General features: G+C 36.0%; 1 protein-coding gene across 3 annotated transcripts in view; it reads right to left on the bottom strand.

Annotated features, from left to right (window-relative positions):
• The window catches only part of LOC149564329 (malonyl-CoA decarboxylase family protein), a 292,928-nt gene extending 266,776 nt beyond the window's left edge, over positions 1 to 26,152 (bottom strand). For 2 of the 3 annotated variants that reach the window (XR_016364190.1, XR_016364191.1), the window contains exons 1-5: positions 25,797 to 26,148; positions 25,629 to 25,714; positions 2,295 to 2,385; positions 2,080 to 2,200; positions 1,798 to 1,981 (exon numbers count right to left, since the gene is read on the bottom strand). Coding sequence is in view for 1 of the 3 variants with exons in the window: in XM_089827389.1 (XP_089683515.1) it covers positions 1,798 to 1,981; positions 2,080 to 2,200; positions 2,295 to 2,385; positions 25,629 to 25,714; positions 25,797 to 25,883 (569 nt within the window). In the remaining 2 variants the exon portion in view is untranslated. Of the gene's footprint in view, positions 1 to 1,797; positions 1,982 to 2,079; positions 2,201 to 2,294; positions 2,386 to 25,628; positions 25,715 to 25,796 lie in introns of all 3 variants that reach the window. The other variant, XM_089827389.1, reaches the window with a different exon arrangement.
• Between the last annotated feature and the right edge of the window lie 209 nt (positions 26,153 to 26,361).

The following is a 26,361-nucleotide window of genomic DNA, read 5'->3' as shown; positions in this document are numbered from 1 at the left end:
CAATTCCTCGGTACTCCTCAACCTACTAGATGAGTGCACTCCCTCTGTCTATGCCCCTTCACCCCCTCGGTGTCTGTTGACAATCTGCTGAAGCTTTTGTCTACGCTTCGCCTGCAGTGCTAAAATTAACACTTCTTGTGTTGTACGTGTTTCATCTTTCTCTTTTACCTTGTTAAGCGAATTTAGCATTAATCTTCATAACATTCGTTCATTCCAAGTTCGTCTCGCAATGGTGCCAAATATTTACCGTACATGGTAAAGATACTTTAACACATGTGGTATAGCACGATACAACATAGAACAGATCCTTTATTCATATATGCAATATGTACTTAATGCTTACAATCCAAATACAATGATTACAACGATAATGATGATTCCAAAGTCCATTCCGGATGGTGTACATATACCTTCCCGAAGGGGTGACTCAACTGTCACACGCCCATTCGGATACAATTCTACCAGTCGGCTACAATATATATTTTACCGACAACAACTAGTAGGTAGTCTCATCTACCTTACTACTGCTAGACTTGATCTCAGTTTTGCAGTCAGCTACATCTCACAGTTCATGACAAATCCCAAGACTGATCATTGGATTGCAGCGAAACATGTGTTGCACTATGTACATGGTACTTCAGATTATGGTCTTCTTTACACAAGGAGTGCTACTACCCAACTCAGTGGATTCACCGATTCCAATTGGGCCGGCTTCGTTGATGACAGGAAATCTACTTTTGGCTATGTGTTCAGTATCGAATCTGCAGCAGTTACCTGGACCAATAAGAAGCAATAGGCACGGGCACTCTCCTCTACAGAAGCAGAATATTGAGGATTCGTCAAGGCAACTTGTGAAGCAGTTTGGCTCCATCAGATGCTTGCAAATATGCATATTCCTCAAGCAGGTCCGACTTCTTTGTTTTCAAACAATCAAGGAGTACTCAAACTTGCCAAGAACCTAGTGTTTCATGAATGAACCAAGCACATAGAGTTTCATTGCCATTACATCCGACAATTAGTAGAAGATGGATCTATTCAGTTACTCTATGTCCCTATCTCAGAGCAACTAGCAGATATTTTCACAAACCCCTTAGTCTTGACAAGTTTGTTAAATTCAGGGAATCTATTGGTGTAGTAAATAGATTGAGCATTAAGGGGGTATTAGAATAATCTTTATGTTTCTTTTTAATGCTCACTATTGTATCTTATTGTATCTCTATAAATATTAGAATGTTTCTAATATTTAGTTGTAGTCTTGAATAGAATGTTTCTATTCTATTTGACTCTCCTCTTTGTATATATAGATCATTTTGGTTTCTGATTAATTAGAAAAGTATTCTGCCATTTACGTCTTTGTAACATCATCCAGAAAAAAAACAACTTACATTGTGAAAAATATTAAACCACAGTGTAAAACGTAGAAAGAAAATTCCAGGTAAATACACCAATGAATATACATGTGAGGGCGAACAAGTGGAATCATTTTCACAAGAGCTATTAAGTGGGCATGAAGTTACAAGAAAAAATCAGTAAGGCTAAATGGATAAAGTTATTAATAATCTGCATTTGGATGAAATTTTGAATTCTGAAACAGGAGCTTATTGTTAATTGTTTAACTATCTCTTCCAGTGATGGTTGCAAACGCAAAATCTTACATAGATTTTCGATTTATGAGTTCCAAATTCATTTCATCATAATGCAAACTGTATATTTACTTGTCAACTACTCCCTTTCCATTGTTAATAATTATGCTAAGATGCATAAAGGGAACTCAGTAGCAATACAGAAACACCTTACTTGATGGCAACACTTATATCTGCTCGAAGATCAACCAAGAACTTCAAGCCACCAGGATGGGCATTCAATCGTTCAAAAAGTATCGTGTATAATGGCTTTAAAGCACATCGTAGATTTTTCTCAGTCCTATATAAAGCAGATGCAAGCCCTTCTTCATCCAAGTCAGACTTCTGACTATGACCATCTGAATTAATACACAACAAGCACAAACATATTTTCAGGAAAAAAACAAAACAAAAGAGTATACTCTGAAAATTTACAACCACAGAATTTCAACATTACCACTCTGCAGTCCAAGGTAATGCTGGATAAGGTCACGAACATGAACCCTGTTTACACCATACTCTATAGCAAGTGCAAAGAGAGCCTTTCTACGATTCTCGTGACCAAGCCTAAGGTAACCCTGTAATAAACCACTGTATAATTATATATATAAGTGCAGCACTCACCTATGAACATTGAAAACATAGAGGCAAGACATCTGAAAAACCAGTCACCTGTGAGAATTCTGTGAGAGTTAGATCTAAGGTATCCATCTTCTTAATGTGAATCACTCCATGCATTAACTTCTGCACATTTTCTAGTATCCTGGAAACAGATTTGGAGAGAATTATAATTCAAGACGCTATTTATACGACGATACAATCATCAACTTGCTGTTAAAAAGAAAACTACACATTAATCAGTCAATTCAAAAATGGTACTACCAATGATTCTGATGAGGATTAAGGATTCAGAGTTCAGGTACTTCATTCCCCCTGTCAGCAATTATATAGTCCCATTTGCTCTAGGTTTACTTTCATCCTAAGGTGTTGAAGTAGGGCTATATGTGTTTGTGGGCCCGTTTTCCCCAACTTCCACCTTGTCTGTTTTTTGAGTTCTCACCCCGAGGTTTCTGGAAACCAGTGTTGTATAAGATGCAGCAATCATATTTTCCTCTCCTTTATTTTGCCTCTGCTCATTTTGCTCATGCTCAGTTTCAGCAATATCAAATGCTTTAAACATAGTTCTTGGTAATTGTTAGCTCCAAAATTTTGCACCCAATGCCAAGGTCCTGAAACTTCAGCAATTTTGGAGTAACATTGGAACAATCATGAGCTTGTGGGTAAACTACGAAAAATGATTGAACCTCCGGGTTCTAAGCCGACTCCTATATGATATTAACTAGATATGTCACTATCCTAATAGAAAACTGTAAACTTGATGGAAAAGGGAAGAAGAATGAACTTTTAATGGAAAACTATAATAAAATGCAGAAAATGATAGTGATACACCAGATAAACAATGCAGACCAATGGTATATCTTCACACAATGAACAATTTTAAGAGATATACACCAAACACACTTTTGAAGAATTCGTTACACATATAAGTATTTCAAGAGGAGCTTCACGTTAAGTAACATGGATCAGTTCTACAAATGTAATTATATTGTCATTGTTATAGATATCTTCCAAATGCAGATTTGAATCTCATATAAATATGAGAGGCGACATGTCTCTTGAAGAGACATGACTCCAAGGTTTAATCATCATTTAATTAATACATATATTTCATAATAATAATTAGTATAATATATATATATGTGTGTGTATTATATATAATATATATATATATATAAATATATAAAATATAATATGTATATTATATACTTTATATAATAATATATATTATTATTACTTGAATACACATATATATAGAAAATGATGATTGACCAATAATAAAAATGTATCTTAGATCGAATTTATCCGACTGAAGCTACAACTTTAACACTCCCTCTTAGCTAGGGAGGATTTGTAGAACACCTTGTGCTCTCAAGTATATGAAGCGATATCGACTCAGTATGATATTCCTCGAATGACATATACAAGGATATCAACATAAATCCATCAACACAGATATATATATATATATATATATATTGTTGATGTATAGATTAGTTGAGAGTTATTTATAACTCTTATAATTATACTTATGTTATATTATATATGAGATATTTGATAAACATATATATATATATACTGTTATTCTAATATAAAACTAATAACATAAGTTATGAATTCGTATCTATTTACATTAATCCAAAAGTTCATCCGTATTTAATATAAAGCTGACTAAATTATTATCAAGAGTCATTTTATATTAATACCAATATGTGTCATCGGGCGGTTGTATAGTTTCATACCGCTTACCTAAGTTACTTATTTGTTATCAGGCGTAAGCATTATACTATCGAGATTATTCAATCTGCGTTTTTGTTTTGACTAATAATAGTCACGTCTAATAGATCTGACTGATCTCCTCTACTTTAAGATACAAAAACAATGAACACATAAGTAAGATAAGTCTTCGAGTATACAAAGCAACAGATATCGTTAGTATATATATATTGCAAAATTCTCAGATCTCTTAATCATCTTCAGGGCCGGTTCATCTCCAGTATTATAATATATCATTGCATTGAGCAATTATTCTAAACATAGAAGTTTTCAGTCTAATACTTTAACATATATTACATATGGAATTTGCTTCAATTCACTATGAGGCTAAGTTTCTCAACATTCCCTCTTTAGCAAGGAGAGAATTTTAGCAATTATAATACAAGATTTGAATGCCACCTTAAGTGTGATCTAAGATAGATTTAAGCTATGGTGTCTGGCAAGATCTGGCCTGAAGAACCATAACAAATTGATTTTCATGGTGTCCGGCAAAATCCGGCCTGAAGAACCATGATGAGTTGATTATCAAGGTGTCCAGCAAAATCCGACCCGAAGAACCAAGATAACACTTTCTCCAATACATTTTGGTGTTAGAAGATAGATAAACTATTGATAAGATCGTCACCTTACAAAACTTACCCTTCTATTCGTTATCATAACTTTCAGCACTCTGGGACAGCAACTTAATGTAGTTTGTTATGATAACAGGTCCAACTATTGATAAGATCGTCAACTTTCAATAGCTCCCCTCTAAATATATACATCAATGAAAGATCGTCACCTTTCATGACATAATCACAGCAGCATCATATAGTAACTCACATGATATCCACCATGAACCAAGTCAAAGGGTGGACCCACAATAGCTGCTACTAGAGGGTGGAACAAATGTTTTCACCTCAGAGTTCTCTCTCATAGAGGAGAGCACATTTCAAAGAATTTCACTTAAAACTTCTCCTTATAGAAAAGATATCATCCACAAAGGATTGCATCTCAAAATTTCTCCCTCTGAACAATGATCCTGGGAAGTCAAGTCATGTAGTTACTCCCTTTGAGACTTTCTTCACCCAAGGATGCCTCTCGGACTCTCTTTGAATCTGATATTAATCTTTCAACCTTTAGTGATAAGTTGTTATTTCCTCATGATGTATATAGGGGTGGGCTCATCAAAATCATGCAGTCACATACATGTATTTTTAGACTCCCTCTGAGTATCAATCTTCTAAGCTCCTATGTCGTCTTCAAAGAAGTGTCATACTCCCTCTTAATGTAGAAGAATCTCATAATCTTAATCATCAAAGATGTTTGCTTCAAGAGCCTCATTTTATCCATCTTGATCATCAGGATCTTTGGAGCTACTATCAATAGGTTGAGTCTGCACAATATCTGGTAGCATGTGTAAAGTACCAACTTTCTTTTCATGTAAGAACATACTCAAACATAAAGGAAAAGATCAAGGCAAATAACACTTATAGTATGTATAAAATTACAAATAATAGAAGGAATATAGAGAGTAGATAAATGTAATACTCAAAGATAAAAAATACGTATCTACATATGAATGGAACATCTCCCCTTTAAAGTAGGAATCGAACATTGTTTATCATTCCCCCCTACAATGTAAAGTTCACAATCTTTTATCATCAAACAATTTTTCATCACATTAAATATGGCAAACTTCATCCTATTCGTATCCTTTACGATGTATGTGAGAGTCTGATTTGTAGTTTCTTCTATCATCTTAATGCAAATTATAGTTGGCATTTATAATTATATGAAATTCGCACCACTTCACCCTCATGGGAATCCCAAATAATTGAGTATTGCAATCTCAAAGATGCCCCTTGTTTTTTTATTCAGCTCAAAAAGAATATGAGGGTTCTCTAGAAGTCAAATCTTGACATAATTAACCTTATTTAAACCAACTTGTAAGTATCATCACTAAATTCTATTAATAATTCTAGATCACGTCCATAATCCCTAAGCATCAAATCATGTAGTGGATGGTATATTTACAGATGCTCAAGTTTGGACACAATCTATGTGGAGTTCTCTTACTCCCAAAATGAGTGATTTACTCCTACCCCTTTGCACACTCCCTATCCAGCACATAATTGATACAAAGATTCTTATAGTCTTATTCATCATTTACTTCCATTATTAGACTCCTCATGAGAGAACAAACTATAATCATGTTAGAAGATTATCATATTAAGATATGATTGGACTCAAAGTTATATTTCCTTAGAATATTATAAATTATCATAATATTTGAAAATAGTTATTTCCCTCTAGAGAAATATTGGTCCCTATAAGTTATGAGCATAGTACCTTTTCGATACTATTAACCATTATGTAAATATATGAAATTGTATGAATTATAATCACACATATTTCAAACTCATAATATCTATTTTGGTATATCTAAAAGAAATAAAAGAGTTAGGTGTACCTTATATGGTGTCCTTTGACATACCTCCCTAAGCTTAGGCGATGTCTCTGAACATTAACATGCTCCTAGGTAATGACCTTGCACTTTGCCAAACTTGACCCTTCTTTCAAGGCCACCTTTGACACGTGACTTGTGTAATTACCTTTCGTTCCTTTAATGTCAATTTGTATATTGGTTTTATAAACCTTAATGAAGGGGCAACTCCACGTCAGTCTATCTTTTCATGTTCTGGAGCTCCATTAGTCATGTCTTCAATATGATTAGGGGGTGACTAAGTGGGGAAATTATCCTTGACTTTCATAATGCATTGTCTCCATTATATTGTAGGTGTATTACTGGTCTCATGCTTGCTTCGGCAAAGTGACCTAAGTGTCATTAGATTTTAAATGCATTCGATGCCTTTGTAAATAGTCTTCCTCATAGAGGGTGACTTGGACATGTTGACCATCCACCAATTATACTTTCTATAAGTCCTTTCTTGGAGCTTGGTCCACATCGCCTTTTGCCTGACTTACTCCACGTTCAAAGGGAATGACTATATCAACAAGGTAATGTAAAAATCATTTGCCTTCCACTTTTGTTTCTGATCCATCTATGATATCCATGTTGGATGTTCTCTGCTTGTTCGTTACCAGTGGGTTCTTGCTTTGGTTATCTGCGGGCTTTTGTTCTTTGTCAACTTCAATGTGATGCCGATATGGATGACCCCTATTTCACTTCACTCTACCTTACTATGACTTGCGGGATTGATCTTCTCCCTGACATTTAGATGCACAATCCAATCTCCGCTACACCAATCAACCCAGAGCGGTGCTCTCCTCAGATCCGAGTCCATTATAAGAGTTGAGCCCAAATCATCTAACCATCGATCATGATCTATCATCTCCGATATGAATCGACAATGGACTGCAAATGTCATCTTATCCTCCAGTGCTCACCAGGCCTGAGTTGACTACAACATTAGCGCAAGTCATCTCAGTATAAGAGTAGCATATCACTCAATAGCTCCATCTTTCTTGCCTCAATATGAGCCCCTCTCTGATACAAACATCTTAGTTGTACCAGATGTGAGATGCGCCCCCGTCCATACAATCCAAATTCACATGTTTCCTCAACCTCCTTTAATACCTCTCCAAAAAGAAAACCGTCTCCATCATATACTTTGCCCAATGTTCCTTCCTTGCATAAGGCATGACCATTCATATTCTTCAATGTTACCCTTCCATGTACGCAAGATGTGAATTAAACAATCATATGTACGGACTGGAAAATGCATAACCATCTTCGATGGTCTTTGTATGTTGAAACTTTGACTCCTTCAATAACTATTTTTATGTTTTGAATATCTTCTTAGATTCCTTTCTTATATTTACAGTTGACAGCCTAGCTCTGGTATCATGTTAAGTAACATGGATTGGTTCTGAAAATGTAATTATATTGCCATTGTTATAGATATCTTCCAAATGCAGATTTGGATCTCATATAAGGTTTAATCATTATTTAATTAATACATATATTTCATAAATATTAGTATATATATATAGCCAATAGTGGCATGTTGTGATGGTTAAGTTGTTGAGTTGTTATCCTTGCCATCAAGGTTCAAATCTAATGGGGATGAGGTCCCCCGTTTGTGACCTCACTTGTTCATAGCTCCAAGTCAAAGCGTTTACCCCTCTTTAAAATTTAAAAAAAATCAGTGTATATATATATATGGGTGTGTGTGTATATGTATATGTATAATATATGTATATGTATCATATATATGTATCATATATATGTATTATATATAATATGTATATTATATACTATATATAATAATATATATTATTATTACTTGAATACGCATATATCTAGAAAATGATGATTTATCAATAATAACAATGTATCTCAGATCGAATTTATCCAACTGAAGCTACAACTTTAACACTCCCTCTTAGCTAGGGAGGAGTTGTAGAACACCTTGTGCTCTCAAGTATATGAAGAGATGTTGACTCAGTATGATATTCCTCAAATGACATATATAAGGATATCAACATAAATCCATCAACACAAATATATATATTAACATATATTACATATCGAATTTGCTTCAATTCACTGTGAGGCTAAATTTCTCAACACTCCAAATGGATATTATAAAAGGAAACTAATCACATTCAAATATATCACCTAAGTGCACAACTCATGACCTATGAATAATAGATATTAACTGTGGAAGATGCAGAAATGAGACATTACCAAAAGGTTTTTGAACAAAAACACATAAAGTAGCATCAATCACCAAGTATACAACCAGATATCTCTCCAAAAAAAAATTGTGTCCAAGAAATTGTATTATGTTTAGAGGCCAAAAGAACAATGGATCATTACATGAACAATCCAGAAATGAAGAATAATACTGAGGACAAAAATTTGTCACATATGCATAAATCTGCTCCAAAAACTGAACCCCTATACACTCCATATAAGAAGTATGTATCAATAACTAAACTCAACAACCTTCCCCCAAAATCAGGCAGTGCAGGTCGGATATCAGATAAAACTGCTCCTAAAAGGACTCTAGGAACTCCAAAAAAGTGTCCCAATAATTTGTAACTCTTCCTCCACCAAGTTTCCATGATGACAACTCCAAGAGAACTTCAAGAACTCCAAAAATTACTCCTAAAATGACTCAAAAGTCATCAGTCGAGACTCGTGGTCTAATATAGCATCTAGGACACATGGCGATAAAGGTTGCCACCACTTAGTCATCAAAAGTCTCCAATTTACAATTTGAAACCAACTCCAATTCCTCAAGTCTTGGCAATCAGAATACCAACTATCCCTTAGAACCTTTAGTCAACAAATGACTCATTACCCCTCAATTTGAATTTAATTCAAGTGTCCTTCCCAACTATTATTTGGTTGCATTTTAAAATTTACTATTAATTAGTTGATTTATAATGTACCAACTAAATAATAATGATTACATTTTATAATAAACACAACAAAATAATAACAAATTAATTAAAATGATAATATATGACTTAAATGATAGAGTCATACATTATCATTTTAACAAGCAAACATATTATTTTCCAAACTAAAGGTGCGGACCTGAAATGACTTTGCAATTCAATTGAGGAACAAAAAAAGGTAAAAGACAAGTCATTTTGAGTCATTCGAATGCATTTGGAAAATGAAAGAGAATGCAAGAAACTTGGGTCTTGAAACTCTAGCCGCCCAAGATGGATAATTCTGGAATTTTTTGAAGCATTTTCGGCCTAGTTTTTTGGGCATTTGGCATTCAATTGGAGTCCTTTTATGCTATCGTGACTGGGTCTATTCCTCTTACAATTGTAAGTTGTTTTTGCTTTCAACAGTAACTTGCAGGCAGTCGTAAGTTGTTATTTACCATTTGTTGGGATTTTGTAAAATGCCATTGCTTCCATTATGCTGAGAAATTGATTCTATTCCACCATTTTGCTTTTGTATGAACTGGAAATAATTCGCAGGCATAGAATCCTCTTCTAAACACACAAGTTGTTCCATTTTCTTTCATGTTTACTATTTGTAAGAACTGGAAATAATTTCGCAGAAATAGAATCCTCTTCTAAACACACGAGTTGTTCCATTTTCTTTCATGTTTACCATTTTTACTTGTCTCATACACCACTCTTGAATTAAGACTGTTCACAGGGTCTTCCATGAAATCCTTCTCCATCTATTGAGCTTTCTGTTCTATCAAAGCATTATTCATTCATTCAAAACTAGGCTTTTTTAAAGAGCGCACATTTTCTTCTTTTTTGGCTTCTTTGACCATGGTCAGCCACCCATAATGGAGAAATTTGTAATTTATTTACAGCATTTCTTTTGATGCACCTGATCAAAACCCGAAATGGGTTTTTTTGCACAACACTACTGTATTTTTGGCCAAGTTTTCATATATTTTAAAAACCCAGGAGACATTTTCTATCAGGGATGCTCAAACATTTTGCGACAGAAATTTTGTGGCTATTTCACCTTTATTGAAACTTACTTTCTACAAATAATTTTCTGGGTTTTGGAAAGCATGGATCTGCCACCATTTATGAGGAAAATCTGAAGATTGATTTGAATACTGAAAGCTTTCTTGCAGATTTTAAGAAAACTCTAAATTCTTTATTGATTTGTTTTCCATTTTTAGAACTTCTTCAAGCATGTAAGAGTTTGCAAGGAAGCGCTTGTGATCTGGTTCGAATATAAGCAATACTTCTTTTATTTCCTTCATTCTTTTTTGCAATAAAAACACTACAAGAATCTGGGTTTAGAAATGACTCTAGACCAAGAATGATGAGAAGCGCTGGCTGCCAGCAGGGCTAGGGCTCTATCCCTAGCCCGCAATTGCTGTTTGGTCTTTACTGTTATTCTTCCCTGTTCTGTTTGGATTGTCGGCTGCTGGACAAAGTTTGTGTGGGTTCTGGTTTTTGGAAATCTTTTGCAGTCTATTTTGGATTGGGGTTTTTACTGTTTGCATGGCAGGGCCTGGGATTTCCTCTGCGTTGGTGAGAACAGATGGTTCTTCTCCAACTGTGCATGCAATGAGATCTGAATCGTTTTATTCAAAGGAGAGCTCCAAGTTGAAAAAATTTAATGAATGTTTTCCACGTAGTCATGATCGCCTTGTTCCAGTTATTCCTCCAACGGCTGTAATGGAGGACATTGAGTATTGGACCAAGCATGCTTTGATATGCAAATTTATTGGAATTTGGATTTCCCTATCCGCTCTTGAGGCATGGATCCGCTGCTCATGGCAGGTGGAAGACGATATGGAGATTATGTTGGCAGGGAATAGCTATTTTTTTGTTGTATTCTCTTGCATGTCTGATCGTGATTGTGTTTTTGAAGGAGGCCCTTATTTCTACAACCATGTGGGGTTATTTGTCAAACCCTGGCATTCAGGATTTAGTTCTGCTGAGGATCTCCCTTCAACAGTGCCAGTTTGGGTTCGATTGCCTCGCCTTCCCCTAGACTTTTGGCATGAAGACATCCTCCGGCAAATTGCTGCTTTGTTGGGAAAGCCGACTGCTGCTATTCTACTGTTGGGAAGGGTGTTTTCTACTGCTGCTCGGGTTACTCTTCTTCAATCTGTTATCCAAGCTCTTCCTACTTATAGAAGCATGGCTCAGGCTACTCCTGTTTACTTTCTCAAGGAGTTTGATGCTCTTTCTTGGCAATTCCTTTGGAGTGGTAATTTGCGTAGTACTGAATGGAGCTTGATTAGTTGGGAGACTGTTTGTAGGTCTAAAAAGAAGGGTGGTCTTGGTCTTCGATCAGCTCTCTTGAGTAGTCAAGCATTGGCTGCTAAACTTTATTGGCGATGGTGCTCTGGACAACATCAATTTTGGGCTCGTATTATCACTCATAAATATTTTCATGGTGTTGATCCTTGCTCTGTTTCTACACTTCCTCTTGAAGGTCATGGCTCAATGGTCTGGCATACTTTGAAGACAGGTGCGGTGTTAGTCAAGAGGGGTCTATTCTAGATATGTAAGGGAGGTTCTGAGGCTTTGTTTTGGTCTGATGCTTGGGATGGATTCCCATCCATATTATCCATGTACCCTCATCTTCAGACTCTTTGTGACTCTTTTCATGCCGCTGGATAGGATAAAGTGGTTCATTACAAGACTCCTTATCAATTGGGACCTGTTATTGCTCACAGATGGAAGCATTCTTCTGATTGGCCTCCTAGAGGCACAGACATGGATTGTCAGGAGCTTTCTCAAATTCTGCCTCTAGAAAGTGTTCATCTTTGCTAGGTCCAAATGTTTTGGCTTAGGGAGGTACCTTGTCTGGTAAATATCATGTCTCTGCTGGGTATCAAGAGATAACTAGACAATTATTTGGGGATGTTGAGGTCCCTTGGTGGAAACAAGTCTGGAATAAAGTTTCTTGGTCCAAGTGCAATTTTTTCATGTGGCTAGTGGCTCACAACCACTGTCTTACGTGGGATAATCTTTGTAAACATGGATTTCAGGGCCCCTCTTATTGTGTTTTGTGTGGTAATGTGGAGGAGTCTCTCTCCCATCTGTTCTTCCATTGCTCCTATTCTATTCAACTATGGCAGCTTTGGTGGAGTGCTCGGGGTTGCTCTTGTAGGCATGCTTCCTCTTTGCCTGAGTTCTGGGCCCGCTTGGGCAATGCTCCCTCCAAGTCTTCTTCTCTCCATGCTGCTTGGATTGCTGGCCCATCGTTCATGCTTTGGCATATCTCGCTGGAGAGGAATCATCGAATCTTCCCAGATGTTCAGCTTGGTCTTTTGCATGTTTGGCCGAAGATCTCACATTCTCTTAAGGAAACTATTCAAGTGAAGTGTGAGCTAGATGGGGGTATGGATCCGGTTGATCTTGCTATATGCAATCACCTCAATTTTCATCTTCAAGATGGGGTTGCAGCTCAAAGGTTTCCTTCTGTGTCCAGGCAGCCTCAGCATCAGAGGAAAGGTCGGGTGAATCGGGATGGGCATTGAACTCCTCCTCCCTGTGGAGTTCTAAAAATTAACACTGATGGTTCTTCCCGAGGGAATCTAGGCCCTACTGGTATTGGGGGAGTGGCTCGTTGCAGTTCTGGTGATGTTAAATTCTTTTTCTCAGTTCATAAGGGTGATTACACTAACAATCTCATGGAAGCTCAGGCTATTTTATATGTTGTGGAACAATGCTGCTTGCAGGGATGGAGTAAGATTATCTGTGAGTCCGATTCCCAAGTGGTGGTGAACTTACTTTCCTCGCAGGAGCTTGAGGATGTTAGCTGTCAGCTGGCCACTGTTGTTAATCAGATTATTCTCTTTTCTACCTCTTTTCAGTTCATTACGTTCACTTATATTCCTCGTGAATGGAACAAAGCTGCTGATTGTTTAGCCAAATGGGCTTCTAGTCATGCTCCGGGTTGGAATATTATGGATAGGGGGCAACTTTCCTTTGAGATGGTGCAAGAATTTGATGAACTTGTTGCTCAGGATCAAGCTCCTTGTTGAGCTCTCCTCCTTGTATTTTTTTCTGTCTTAATAAATTTTTACCCCTCTTTTTCCAATAAAAACACTACAAGTCATTAGGCACTGAAAAGATGCAGCTTCGAATATTTCTTTTTCATTGAAATTTTCTGTTATGGAAGCTTTGCCCTTGTTATGATAGTTGTGTCCTTTTAATGACTTATTGGTATATCTCTCTATTAAAACCCTTATGTGTCGGTATATCTTCTTCAATGTATGCAGCCACTTCTGGTATCAAAGAGATGAAACGGTGCTACAGTTGTTTTCATTGATGTCTTCCTACTCTTGATGCTGATGCTAACATTGAACCTTAACTGAACTCTGTAGATAAAAACTTGAAAGAAATTTTTCAATTCTTATTCAAATATGTAGTGCAATATATGAGCACTTTTCCGCCTGTAGAAATTTTTAGAACATATTAAGAGCACGAATCTGTTCAGATCTTCCATGCTGCTCACAAAATTATGAAAGCTTGCTTGTATATCTCTGAAAAAAAAATCTCTGTTGCATCTCTTTTTCCCTCATTTTGCTTTTACTGTAGAATATTGTTCAGCTCACAATGTATAAAAGTATTTCAATTCTTATTCAAGTTCCTTAATTATAAACTGCTGAAACCTCCATTAACTTTGCTTGATGCTTTTACTGTGTACTTTCACCATTATTAACAATGCACTTATTCTCTTGTTTGATGTATTGCTTTAATATGAAACAATACCATGCTGACACAGGAATTCGTACTTTATCTGGCAATGCTATTCTTTATAAAAGCTTCATCATTTTAATTTTTTTCCTCTGAATGCTGAAATCTCTCTAACTATAACACATTTACTGATGTGCTTTTAACTCTAGCATTCATTATCTCTTTGTGCATGCATTAGGAACCTGCTTGCTGTTATAAATCTTTTCTGTGATTGTTATGCATTCCACTTAACTGTATACATGTTCTTGTTGCTCATTTTGATGGCCCTGTAGCTTGCAGTTATCACATCTTCCTGTCACTTCTGATTGTTGCCTTCCATCTTTCATGACATTTGATAAGAAAGAAACAAATCAGCACCAATCACATATGTAATATGAAACATTAAGTTTTCAGATATGAATTTGTCCCTTTGATATTTCTCCCTCATTATGATCTTTGTAGCAATATTTATTCCTTGATAACATTGAAAGCAAAAGGTTTCATGTGAAGAATCCAATGTCCCTTTTATACTTTACTCAGTACTGTACTATTCTGATCAGCTTCTTGGATCCTATCTCTTATAGGCACGCCGGTCTCAATAACCCTCGTGGGAGCTTACGCCTTAAGATCCCTTTGTATTGTTTTGCATTTACATACACACCTCTCCCCCGAGTTTGGTGTATTAGAGTAGCCTAGTAAGCAAGACCTCTATGTACCATTTGTTTCCCCCACTTGGATACCAAAACTAGGTTCCATACCCCAATTGGTCTAACCATTGGAAGGTTCCCCAAAAAGCTGAAAGAGATAAGAAACCCCTTTGTGTTATCATTCCGAACATAGGTGTTTGTTCGTGATTGTCCCTTTGTAACATTTCATTTGCTTGAAAGTTGTACATTGTGATAATGTTTGATACTACCTTATTTTTTAACCCAAATGTTTTTATGTCTGCTTCTGACCCTGCCATCTCAGTCTGATCTGCTGAAGTGTTGGCATCAATTTCTTTCATGTTTTTGTTAGTTTTCCTATGATCTAGTAATTTTATATTTTGATTCATATTCTCTGTCCCCATTTTTTCTTACAAAAGTGTTTAGATGTTTTACTGCTCTTTGCTTGAAGTAATTTGAAGAGATTGTGGAGAGCGACTTGGAGAGATAACGATGAAAAAGAATAAAGAAATATGCCAAAAGATAGAGGAGAAATTATGGCAGACCTATATCCATTTGTCTTTCTCAAGAACCACACATTCTCCAACAAAACTCTCTTGAAATGCAGACCCTAGTCCCACATGCTGCTCCTGCTTCTATTCTTGTTTGCCTTTGTACCCACTTACCTTTGTTATTGAGCTTCTTTGATTCCCTATGCCTTGTGCTCGAAACCCTAGCGCTCTACATCCTCCACACTCAAAACCCTAGTGCTTTGCATTTTCTGTGTTGTGCATTCTCTGGTTCTGTGTGTTGAAGTCTAAAAATTCATGAAATATTCTAAAAACTAGAATTTCCATTATAACTCCTAAAGATCTGAAACCACTCTCAAGCATTCTACCAATATATAAATGAAATATAACTTCAGGTATAAGCTTCTTATACCTAATTGTTATATTTCACTTGTTGATTTTGATGAAGAGAATTGTTAAAGTTGTAGCTTCAGTCGGATTAATTCAATCTGAGATACATTGTTGTTATAGGTAAATCATCATTTCCTATATATATACGTATTCATGTTATATAAATATATATATTTATATATATATTAATAGTATATAATATATATATATATATAATACAAATTATTATTTTAATATATTAATCAAATGACAATTAAACCTTAGAGACGTGCCTCCTCTTCTCATATTTATATGAGATTCAAATCTGCATTTGGAATACATCAACTACAATGGTCATTTTAGTACATTTGCAGAAAATGATCCATGTTACTCAACATGGTATAAGCATCAAGATAATAAAGGGATGTGGTTGGTGAGTGTTAAGGAGGGGGCTGACTATAAGGAGGAACAAGTCATATCCTGCAAATGCAACTTATTTCTCCAATCATAAGATATAACTAGTCATTTCAGTCAGTCAATTGAATCATCATCAAATTTTACTTCTTGTACTTATTCCAGTATTGGACCTGCTCTATTTGAGCAAACTGCCTCTTGACATAAGTGGTGCATATAATCTAAAGATTGTAAAAAGACACAGCCTAATTGTTGCATATTTATAAGTTCAGATCTGACACAGCAATATCATCACTATAAGTGATTATTTGATACATTGCAGGCTTATAAGGTGCAAATCAGAAATAGCATCCATCATTGAAGTTGAAAGATTACAAATATAAATCAGAAACAGGGTCCTATCATCAGACGTAGTAATCCATATTGCTAAAAGCACTATATATTGATTGCATAAGCATATCGAAGATCGGACATATCATCATTCATAGCATGCATAGCATATTTAATCATTACGCTATCCAAGGTCAGACATAGCATCATTGATAACATTCATAGCTCTTTAGTCATTGTATATCAGACATTTCTATCTAGGAGCATCCCGTTGTATAGGAGCCACCAAGAGTTTGAAAACATTAAAAAAAGCATTCAGTATGTTTGATATGCACAATAGAAGGCCATATTGTTTCATGAAAATGGCAATTTTAAGGAGCACTTATATTTTTGGAATTTTGGTACCATCAATTCGTAGATATAAAAGAATTATTTATAGACTTGTATGCAGCAGTGAAAGTATGGACAAGAGCCCAGATTGTTATGAGAAGAAATAAAATAATAAGATGGTGGAAGAAAACAAATACAATGACCACATATATACGCAACCTCATAGACAGCGGTGATGAAAAATATTCGGTGCTAGATACCTCTGGAGTTTAGAAGATGTGATTTGCACAAGAAAGATGTGATCACTTGAAGCAGCATTGGAGTTGGACAGATATTATATGATTATCAATGATGAAGCAACATTTTAACCATAACCAATTTTAGGAAAATAATGAAGTGTGCTTTGCAAATTTAAGATCTCGAAGGAGCTGAAGGAGACCATGAAGGAATACAAATTTCTGAGAAGCATCTCTCCCCAAAAAATCAAACCTTTGCTAGTGTTATAGCATTTTGTAGCCTCAAGGTTACAGGTGCACATGTTGAGCAAGTCCACACAAAGGTCACTGGAAATAGATCAGAACAAGATGTTGTTATAGGATGCAGGAAGACAAAAATTAGTGGCAGTGACATTGCAGATGATAGTAGTGATGAATCAGAAAATGATGATGTGACAAAATTGAGCATTAGGTGATATGACTTACAACAAGCCTGGAATCCAACATTTTGTATGGGAGTGCAACATAAACATAATACCAGGAATATTTGGATGATGTTATTAGAAGTTTCATTATAACATTGTGGAGATTAAGCATGAAGAACAATCAAACACTCTCTTAGCTAATGTAGATAAGATGCTTTGAGAGAGAGATTGTATTGCTTCATATGTTGGAAACGGAGGAGTGAAGTTGGTGAATAGACACATTGAGCAAGCTTATACTTTGCATATACCGTAACGAAATGATATAGATTTTGTGAGTTGCAAAGTCATTATTCATGCTCAAATGCTATGTCACTATTCATGCTCAAATGCTAATACGGGTGTTGACCAACTGAGGACTCAACTTCCTATTGGCTGATGAAAATAATATATCAATCACAAGCACTTTGTACAGAATATAATATGACAAACCAAGAAGTATAAGAGACTACATTCAAGGAAGAAAGAATTTCATGTGTGTAGTCATGGGACTAAAGAGTGACCAAAAACCCTGTAAAATAAAGTAAGTGGGAATTTTACTTTGTGGGGGGGATTATAACCAATGTTTAATTCCCATTGTTTGACAAATGCTTATATGGAGATGAATTTCCGATTTGTTGCATATGGACCCTCACTGGAACAACTTGTATCAATGATTTTTATGTGCAGATAAGTATTTTTTAGTATTACATTTATCTACCCATTGTATTCATTATATTTGTAATCCTATACATGCTACAAGAGTTATTTGCATTGATCTTTTCCTTTATGTCTAGGATTTTTTTTGCAGGAAAAGAAGATTAGTACCTCACACATGCTACCAAATATTGTGCAAACTCAATCTTATGACAATAGCTGCGAAGAAGTTTTGATCTAGAATTCATTAGTCATTTGATGATCATGTTGGATGAAGTGAGACTCTGGAAAAGAAGAACTTCCACGATTACCCCCATCTAGAGTGTTTGATTTTACTATAGACTTGATACCTGAGGCAGAATCTATATCCCAAGCTCCTCATCGAATGACTGCCACAGAGTTGATGGAATTACAAATACAGTTACAAGATATGTTAGATAAGAATCTTATTCGACCCAGCATTTCACCTTGGGGAGCCCCATTATTGTTCGTCAAGAAGAAGGATGGGACCATGAGACTGTGTATAGACTATAGGATGCTCAATAAGGTCACCATCAAAAACCGGTACCCACTTCCTAGAATTGACGATTTGTTTGATCAAATGAAAGGTGCTACAATATTCTCAAAAATTGACCTAAGGTCGGGGTATCATCAGCTCCGTATTAAAGATGAAGACATTCACAAGACTGTGTTCAAAACTAGATATGGGCATTATGAGTTTATGGTACTAGCCTTCGGGCTAACTAATGCTTCGGCAGCCTTCATGAATCTAATGAATAACATTTTTCAAGACTGTTTGGATAAGTTTGTATTGGTCTTTATAGATAATATTTTAATTTACTCACGAAACTAAAGTGAGCATCAAGAGCATTTAGAAAAAGTTCTACAGAGGCTGAGAGAACATAAGCTATGTGGGAAGTTGTCTAAGTGTGCCTTTATCAAAAAGAAATCCAATATCTAGGACATATCATATCGGCTCAAGGGATAGATGTGGATCCTTCAAAATTTTATGCCATCAAGGAATGGCCCATACCTAGAAATGTGATAAAAGTCAGAAGCTTCATGGGGTTAGCAAGATTCTATAGGAAGTTTGTTGGAGATTTTTCCAAGATAGCTTACCCGATCACCTCACTTCAAAAGAAAGGGAAGAAATTTATTTGGACCGAGAAATGTCAGGCAGCCTTTGAGTGCCTGAAAGAGAAGTTAACTACTACAACAATACTTGCAGAACCAAATCCCTAAAAGGAATTTGTGGTTATGACTAATGCATCCAAGGAGGGATTAGGAGGTGTATTGATGCAAGAGGATCAAAATGTTGCATATGAATCTAAAAAACTAAAAAACTATGAGCAAAATTATGCCCCACATGATCTGGAATTAGCCGCCATTGTGCATGCCCTCCAAATGTAGAGGCACTACTTGATAGGGAAACCTTTTGAACTTCGATCAGATCACCACAGCCTAAAGTACATTTTCACTCAACCCAACCTTAACACCAGACAAAGGAGATGGTTGGAATTTCTAGCAGATTATGACTTTGACATTAGCTACATTAAGGGTAAAGAGAATAAGGTAGCAAACACCTGAAGCCGACGGAGGCATATTTCTGCTATGGTTGTCGTAGATATTAGAGTAAAGGATCAAGTATTACAGCATTTAAAGCAGGATGACTTCTATGCAGAGATCAGTCACGCACTTTTTAGAGACCCACAAGAACCCAAATACAAAGACTTCAAGATAGAAGAAGATGGACTATTGAGGTACGGTGGTATGATGTACATACCCAAAACACTGGAAATTCGAAGAATGATTTTAGAAGAATTCCATTCAACCCCCTATTTAGGACGCCCTAGAGTAACTAAGATGTTGACAAATATAAAAACCTTGTATTTTTTAAAGGGAATGAAAAGAGCAATAATAGATTATGTGGCGGGATGTCTAGAGTGCTAGAGAGTCAAGGCAGAACACCGCTATCTAGTTGACCTCCTACACCCAAACGAAGTGCCAAAATGGGAATGGCAGATAATCACCATGGATTTCATACAAGGATGACTCAAAGCAAACACAACACCATTTTAGTGGTAGTAGACAGATTAACCAAAGTAGCCCACTTAATACCTAGTAATTTGACAGATGGAGCACTAGAAATTGCTTACAAGTTTGTGCGAGAAATTTCTAGACTTCATGGAATTTTGGAAAGGATTATATCTGAAAGGGACGCCAGGACAACATCCAAATTTTGGCGAACACTATTCTCGACCTTAGGAACCAAACTAAATATTAGTTTTTCTTATCATCCAAAAACCGACAGCCAGACGAAGAGAGTAAATCAGGTTTTTGAAGATCTACTAGTCTATTGCATGGATCGATAGTACCAGTGGGAGATGTACCTACCCTTAGTAGAATTTTCTTATAATAACTCCTATCAATCCGCTATCAAGATGGCACCCTTTGAAGCCCTATACGGCCGTAAATGCAGATCTCCTATAAGCTGGAATCGTATTGAAGACAAGATTGTCAATGGGCCTGAAATGCTAAAAGAGATGGAAGAACAAGTAGTTCAAATCCGATAGAGATTGAAAGAAGCAAATGATAGACAGAAAAGTTATGAAGATGCAGAAAGAATACCCAAGGAATTCTCAATAGGAGAAAAGGTTCTATTAAAAGTAGAACCCCAAAAGAGTACCATCAAGCTCGGTAAGAATGTCAAATTGGCCCGAAGATATGTGGGACCTTTGAGGTGTTGGAAGTTATGAACCCAGTAGCCTACAAAATTGCACTACCTCCCACCCTTGCCAGGATGCATGACGTCTTTCATGTGTCATATCTTAAGAAATATATCACTCATCATGAGCATATAATTGATTGGAATCTTTTCCAGATAAGAGACCCAGGGGTGGTGGAAATATAAACACTCAAAATACTCAAGATGTGTAAGCTTCGCTTACGAAATTGAGACATAACTCGATGCAAGGTCTAGTGGGACCAATATGCCGAAGAGAACGCTACTTGGGAAGACTATGATGATATCTTCCAAAAATTTCCTCATCTTTTCTCCAGGACCAAAGCATAAAATTTTTCTTGTTTTTAATTTAAAACATTATGTGATTACATAAGCACCTTTAAATTTCTATTGGCAATTCATCGGGGACGATGAAAACATAAGGGGGAGGGTATATTACATCCCAAAATTTTGACCTACTTAAAATAAGTTATAGTTGAGATGATTAGTTAAAACTATCATTTCCTGATCATGTGAAATGGGAAGTTATAGTTAACCATTTACTTCATGTGGAAATGGTTGTTATAATGGAGTCGGTTGACAGTTATTATGTTTACTTGTTTATTGAAAATGGTAGTTAGTCATTGCTTTATTATATTTACTTGTTAATGGTAGTTAACCATTGTTACAATTATCTGTGATATATTCTAATATTGATTTAAATGGAAGAACTTGCCATTATTGTGGAAATGTTGCACGGGTGATTGTAGGAGCAAACAAAGGGGAGAAAGTGTTGCTAAACAAGATTTGAGGAAAGGGGCACTATTCTAGTCCATTTGTTCAATCGCCAGGTACGACCTCTAACTACCTTGATAAGGATTTAGCAACTTCACAATAGAGTACACCACTAGACATTCATGAGCTACTTGGACAAACATATAAAAATATATATAACTATCATTATCAAAAAATTCATATTCAAAACCATTACCTTTGTTGTTTTGTGATGTTGTCTCCATTATTTCTTTTATCATCACCTATATATATATATGATACCACCATGATATTAAAGTAATATCTATAGTTCGTACTTATTAATATATATACATGTGCATATATCAAGAGGATATGATGTTAAAATAAATCATATTTCTTCGAACTACGCATGTATATAGATATACGTATTTTAATGGGTACGACCTTAGATAAAATAATAGCATAATGGGATCATTTAAAAATTATATATATATATGTGTGTGTGTGTGTGTGTGTGTGTGTGTGTGTGTGTGTGTGTGTGTGTGTGTGTGTGTGTGTGTGTGTGTGTGTGTTTTTCAAAAGGAACTCTCTAATAATTCAAACATATATCTCTCCATGAGAGGCAACCATGTACACTTGGCGCCACCTTTTTAAATTCAGTGACCTTGTAACCGATGGTCTTGAAAACTATAATCTTGAGCAAGCAAACGATCAAGGTCGCTGTTTGCTTGAGCCAAGGCAAGGATATAACATAGCACATCTCACTTCAGATGATCATTCTTTCCTCTCCCTTTGAACGAAATACTTCTTAATTCGGGTCCCTGGTTTTCCTTATCATTTCTCATTCATTCTCAGCAATAGTCGGCTCTAAGTTGTCCGGTCAAAGCATCAACCAATCTATCAAGAGACTTCCGATCAGGTTATGTTCAATGTCTATGCACCCGATTTTATGATATATATCTATGTATCAGAATTTATGTTCAATATCTATGCACCCGATTTATATTCTGTCTATGCTCTATGGCCTCTCTGTTTTGAAATCTCTAAAATTGTTAATTTTCAAGTAAAGACCGACATACAGGATGTGTAAATTTCATTGTGGTATATGTTCCTTCTTTGTCTTACATCTGGAATATTTACCTTTCATTTTGCCACGAGATCTGTTCTAAAGGTGGTACTGAAATATAAGTCTGGCATGTTGCAAGAACAGAATACATCATTACACAAGATTGTTACTTGTGATGTACCCGCCAATGGATAGGAATCCGTGGTTAATCAAGATGATCTATATCAAAATTACTTTCTCCAAGGACTCACCCTGGCTAGAGTAGCTAATGAAAGGAGGTGAAGAGGAAGGAATCAATGCAAGGGAAAGTAACAAAAATCAGAACATCAATATATGTAAACATGATAAGTTCTATAATGATTCCAAAAGAACATCCAACTAAGCTCATGTTTGTCCAATATGCACCCTGTTGTCAAGTCGAGCAGTGGTGATCGAGTATTAGAAACCTGTGTAAATCCTTGGCCAAGGTCGTTTAGAGGCATGCTTGCCTATTTTGATCACAAGATGTCGGTGGCGCCAGTTAATCAGGCATGCCCACCTATTACTAAGTGGACATTATATATAGATATATGTGTGTGTGTGTGTGTGTGTTTTTCAAAAGGAACTCTCTAATAATTCAAACATATATCTCTCCATGAGAGGCAACCATGTACACTTGGCGCCACCTTTTTGAATTCAGTGACCTTGTAACCAATGGTCTTGAAAACTATCATCTTAAGCAAGCAAACGATCAAGGTCGCTGTTTGCTTGAGCCAAGGCAAGGATATAACATAGCACATCTGACTTCAGACGATCATTCTTTCCTCTCCCTTTGAACGAAATACTTCTTAATTCGGGTCACTGGTTTTCCTTATCATTTCTCATTCATTCTCAGCAACAGTCGGCTCTACGTTGTCCGGTCAAAGCATCAACGAATCTATCAAGAGACTTCCGAACAGGTTATGTTCAATGTCTATGCACCTGATTTTATGATCTATATCTATGCATCAGAATTTATGTTCAATGTCTATGCACCCGATTTATATTTTGTCTATGCTCTATGGCCTCTCTGTTTTGAAATCTCTGAAATTGTTAATTTTCAAGTAAAGACCGACATACAGGATGTGTAAATTTCATTGTGGTATATGTTCCTTCTCTATCTTACATCTGGAATATTTACCTTTCATTTTGCCACGAGTTTTGTTCTAAAGTGTGGTACTGAAATATAAGTCTGGCATGTTGCAAGAACAAAATACATCATTACACAAGATTGTTACTCGTGATGTACCAGCCAATGGATAGGAATCCGTGGTTAATCAAGATGATCTATATCAAAATTACTTTCTCCAAGGACTCACCCTGGCTAGAGTAGCTAATGAAAGGAGGTGAAGAGGAAGGAATCAATCCAAGGGAAAGTAACAAAAATCAGAACATCAATATATGTAAACATGATAAGTTCTATAATGATTCCAAAAGAACATCCAACTAAGCTCATGTTTGTCCAATATGCACCCTGTTGTCAAGTCGAGCGGTGGTGATCGGGTATTAGAAACCTGTCTAAATCCTTGGCCAAGGTCGTTTAGAGGCATGCTTGCCTATTTTGATCACAAGATGTCGGTGGTGCCAGTTAATCAGGCATGCCCACCCATTACTGAGTGGACATTATAAACACCAGTATGCTTAAATGGCTGGACTATAGTGCCCCAAGCCTTATCCCAGGGTAAGGAGGGTCTTTCTTGTTAAAAGATTGTATGGGAATTTATAAGGTCCGTGGTTGGGAGGTTAAGCCTATGTCAATGCTTCTCCTCTTACCAAAATGTCAAGGCTTGAACAATGTCTTCAGATATTTTCAGTTAGATTCAGTATGTTTTTTGGATCCTATCTTTCAAGTTCATTATTATATAATTCGTAGAATATATTGAAATGATTTAGTTTCTCTTGAATTATTATAGAAATTAGTTAGTTAGTTATTTCAGTTCTGAAAGATTAATTCAGTTACTTTCACATGAAATGGACTGTAAGGTGTAAAAGATGTTTACTTCAATAATATGGTTGTGTATTACTTTTCCTAACTATTTTACATTCTTTAGGTTGTTTGGTACAAGTTACAGATTTCAGAATTAAGTATCTATTTTTCAATCTAGTAATTTGATATATTACAGATGCATTGTGTCGATGGTGTGGTTGAAATTGACTAAGATACAGGATCCAACTTATTGGATGTATTGTCCCAATAAATGATAGGATTGAGGCAACCGAATATGTGACAACTAGGTCAAATATTAACCAATGTGATTGGAATTGTGCAGTATACAGCACCCAACTCATTGGGTGTAAAGTGTCCCAAAGGATGAGAGGCCAAAGTAACCTCAAACATAGTAACTGAGCCTATTGTTTCCAGAAAGGAAAAAGGATGTTACCAAATTAAATTAAATAAAAAAATAACTGTCAACACTCCAAAGAAAATACAATACCCTCAATGAAGTAGGACAGGAAAATAGATGGGCTCGACACATCGTCCACACGTAGCACTCGAGAAGGGCAATCAAGAATCACTGGGTCACTTGTTCCATCAAAACACTAATGAAATTGCCCCAAATTCTTCACATACATGACAGGTAATTTTTAATGATTAGTAATTTAGTATAACTCTGGCGATAAATTTTAAGAAATATTTCAAATGAACCACGGAGATATTTTCAGGAAATGTTTCAAATAAACTAGCGAGAAGAATTTTCGATAAATATATAAAGGAAAACCTGCAAAAGATATTCTATAGCCCTCTTCTAACAAAATTGGTCGATGAAAACTAGCCATTCATAAGACGGAACATATTGGGTTTGTCCAATTCGAACTTCTTTCAATTGAAATCAAAGTAAAGCTACAAATTGGTTTAAAATCTGTAGCTTACAATCTTCCATATTACCTGCTAGGGAAAGCAAAATTTCGTAAAATCAACACGCTGAGATATGAAAAGATAATAATTATGCAATTACCTGGATGGATGTTCATTTGAGGCGGAGTCAAATCCTTCAGGCTGCTGCTCAACTTGTTCTTCTTCGGATGATGGGCTACTACCGGGCTGCCAAATATTGATGAAGAAAATTCAAGTACAAAGAGTTATTAAAAAAATTGGAAAAACAATGTGTGAGGACGAATTTTACCGATACATTGGCGACCATTTCATTTGCTTGCCGCATCCTCATCCTCATCAAGATTGACAAGCCTTTCCGATTTGCAGTGTTTGACATATTCTCACCTTTCTATTGCTATGAATTTCGCTATACAGATAGGACGGGTTAACAGCTTCGATTCTCCTTTACAAAACTACAACTCTCTAACGGATAGATTTACAAATTTTGTCAAAAATCAAACGATTACATGCCCGAGCGAGCAAAACATCCGCCATTTTTATGTCGGATGAAGCAAAAATGTGTAAATCAGAAATTGATCAAAGAATGAATTTCTGTAGAGTTCTCCTTTTTTTTTTTTGAGAAAACGTGCGCAGATTCAACTGTTTGTTGTTTTTTTCCTGTGGTACAATATAGATAGATATTTTTTGAGTCTCAAAAGTTGAAGGTTTTGCAAATGGGGTTGCAAGCTTTGGGTTTAACTATGGAGGAAACTCTCTAGTTAAGCGCGCTCAGGCTGGAGTAGTACTGGGATGGGTGACCTCCCGGGAAGTCCCGGTGCTTCACCCCTGTGAGCATCACCTAGATCCAATGAGTG

Source organism: Cupressus sempervirens, chromosome 4 (genome assembly GCF_028749045.1).
Source record: "Cupressus sempervirens isolate cs-2001-9-10 chromosome 4, ASM2874904v1, whole genome shotgun sequence".
NCBI classification, from domain to species: domain Eukaryota; kingdom Viridiplantae; phylum Streptophyta; class Pinopsida; order Cupressales; family Cupressaceae; genus Cupressus; species Cupressus sempervirens.
Note: the sequence above shows the minus strand (reverse complement) of the source record. Positions and strands in the feature narration are given on the sequence as shown.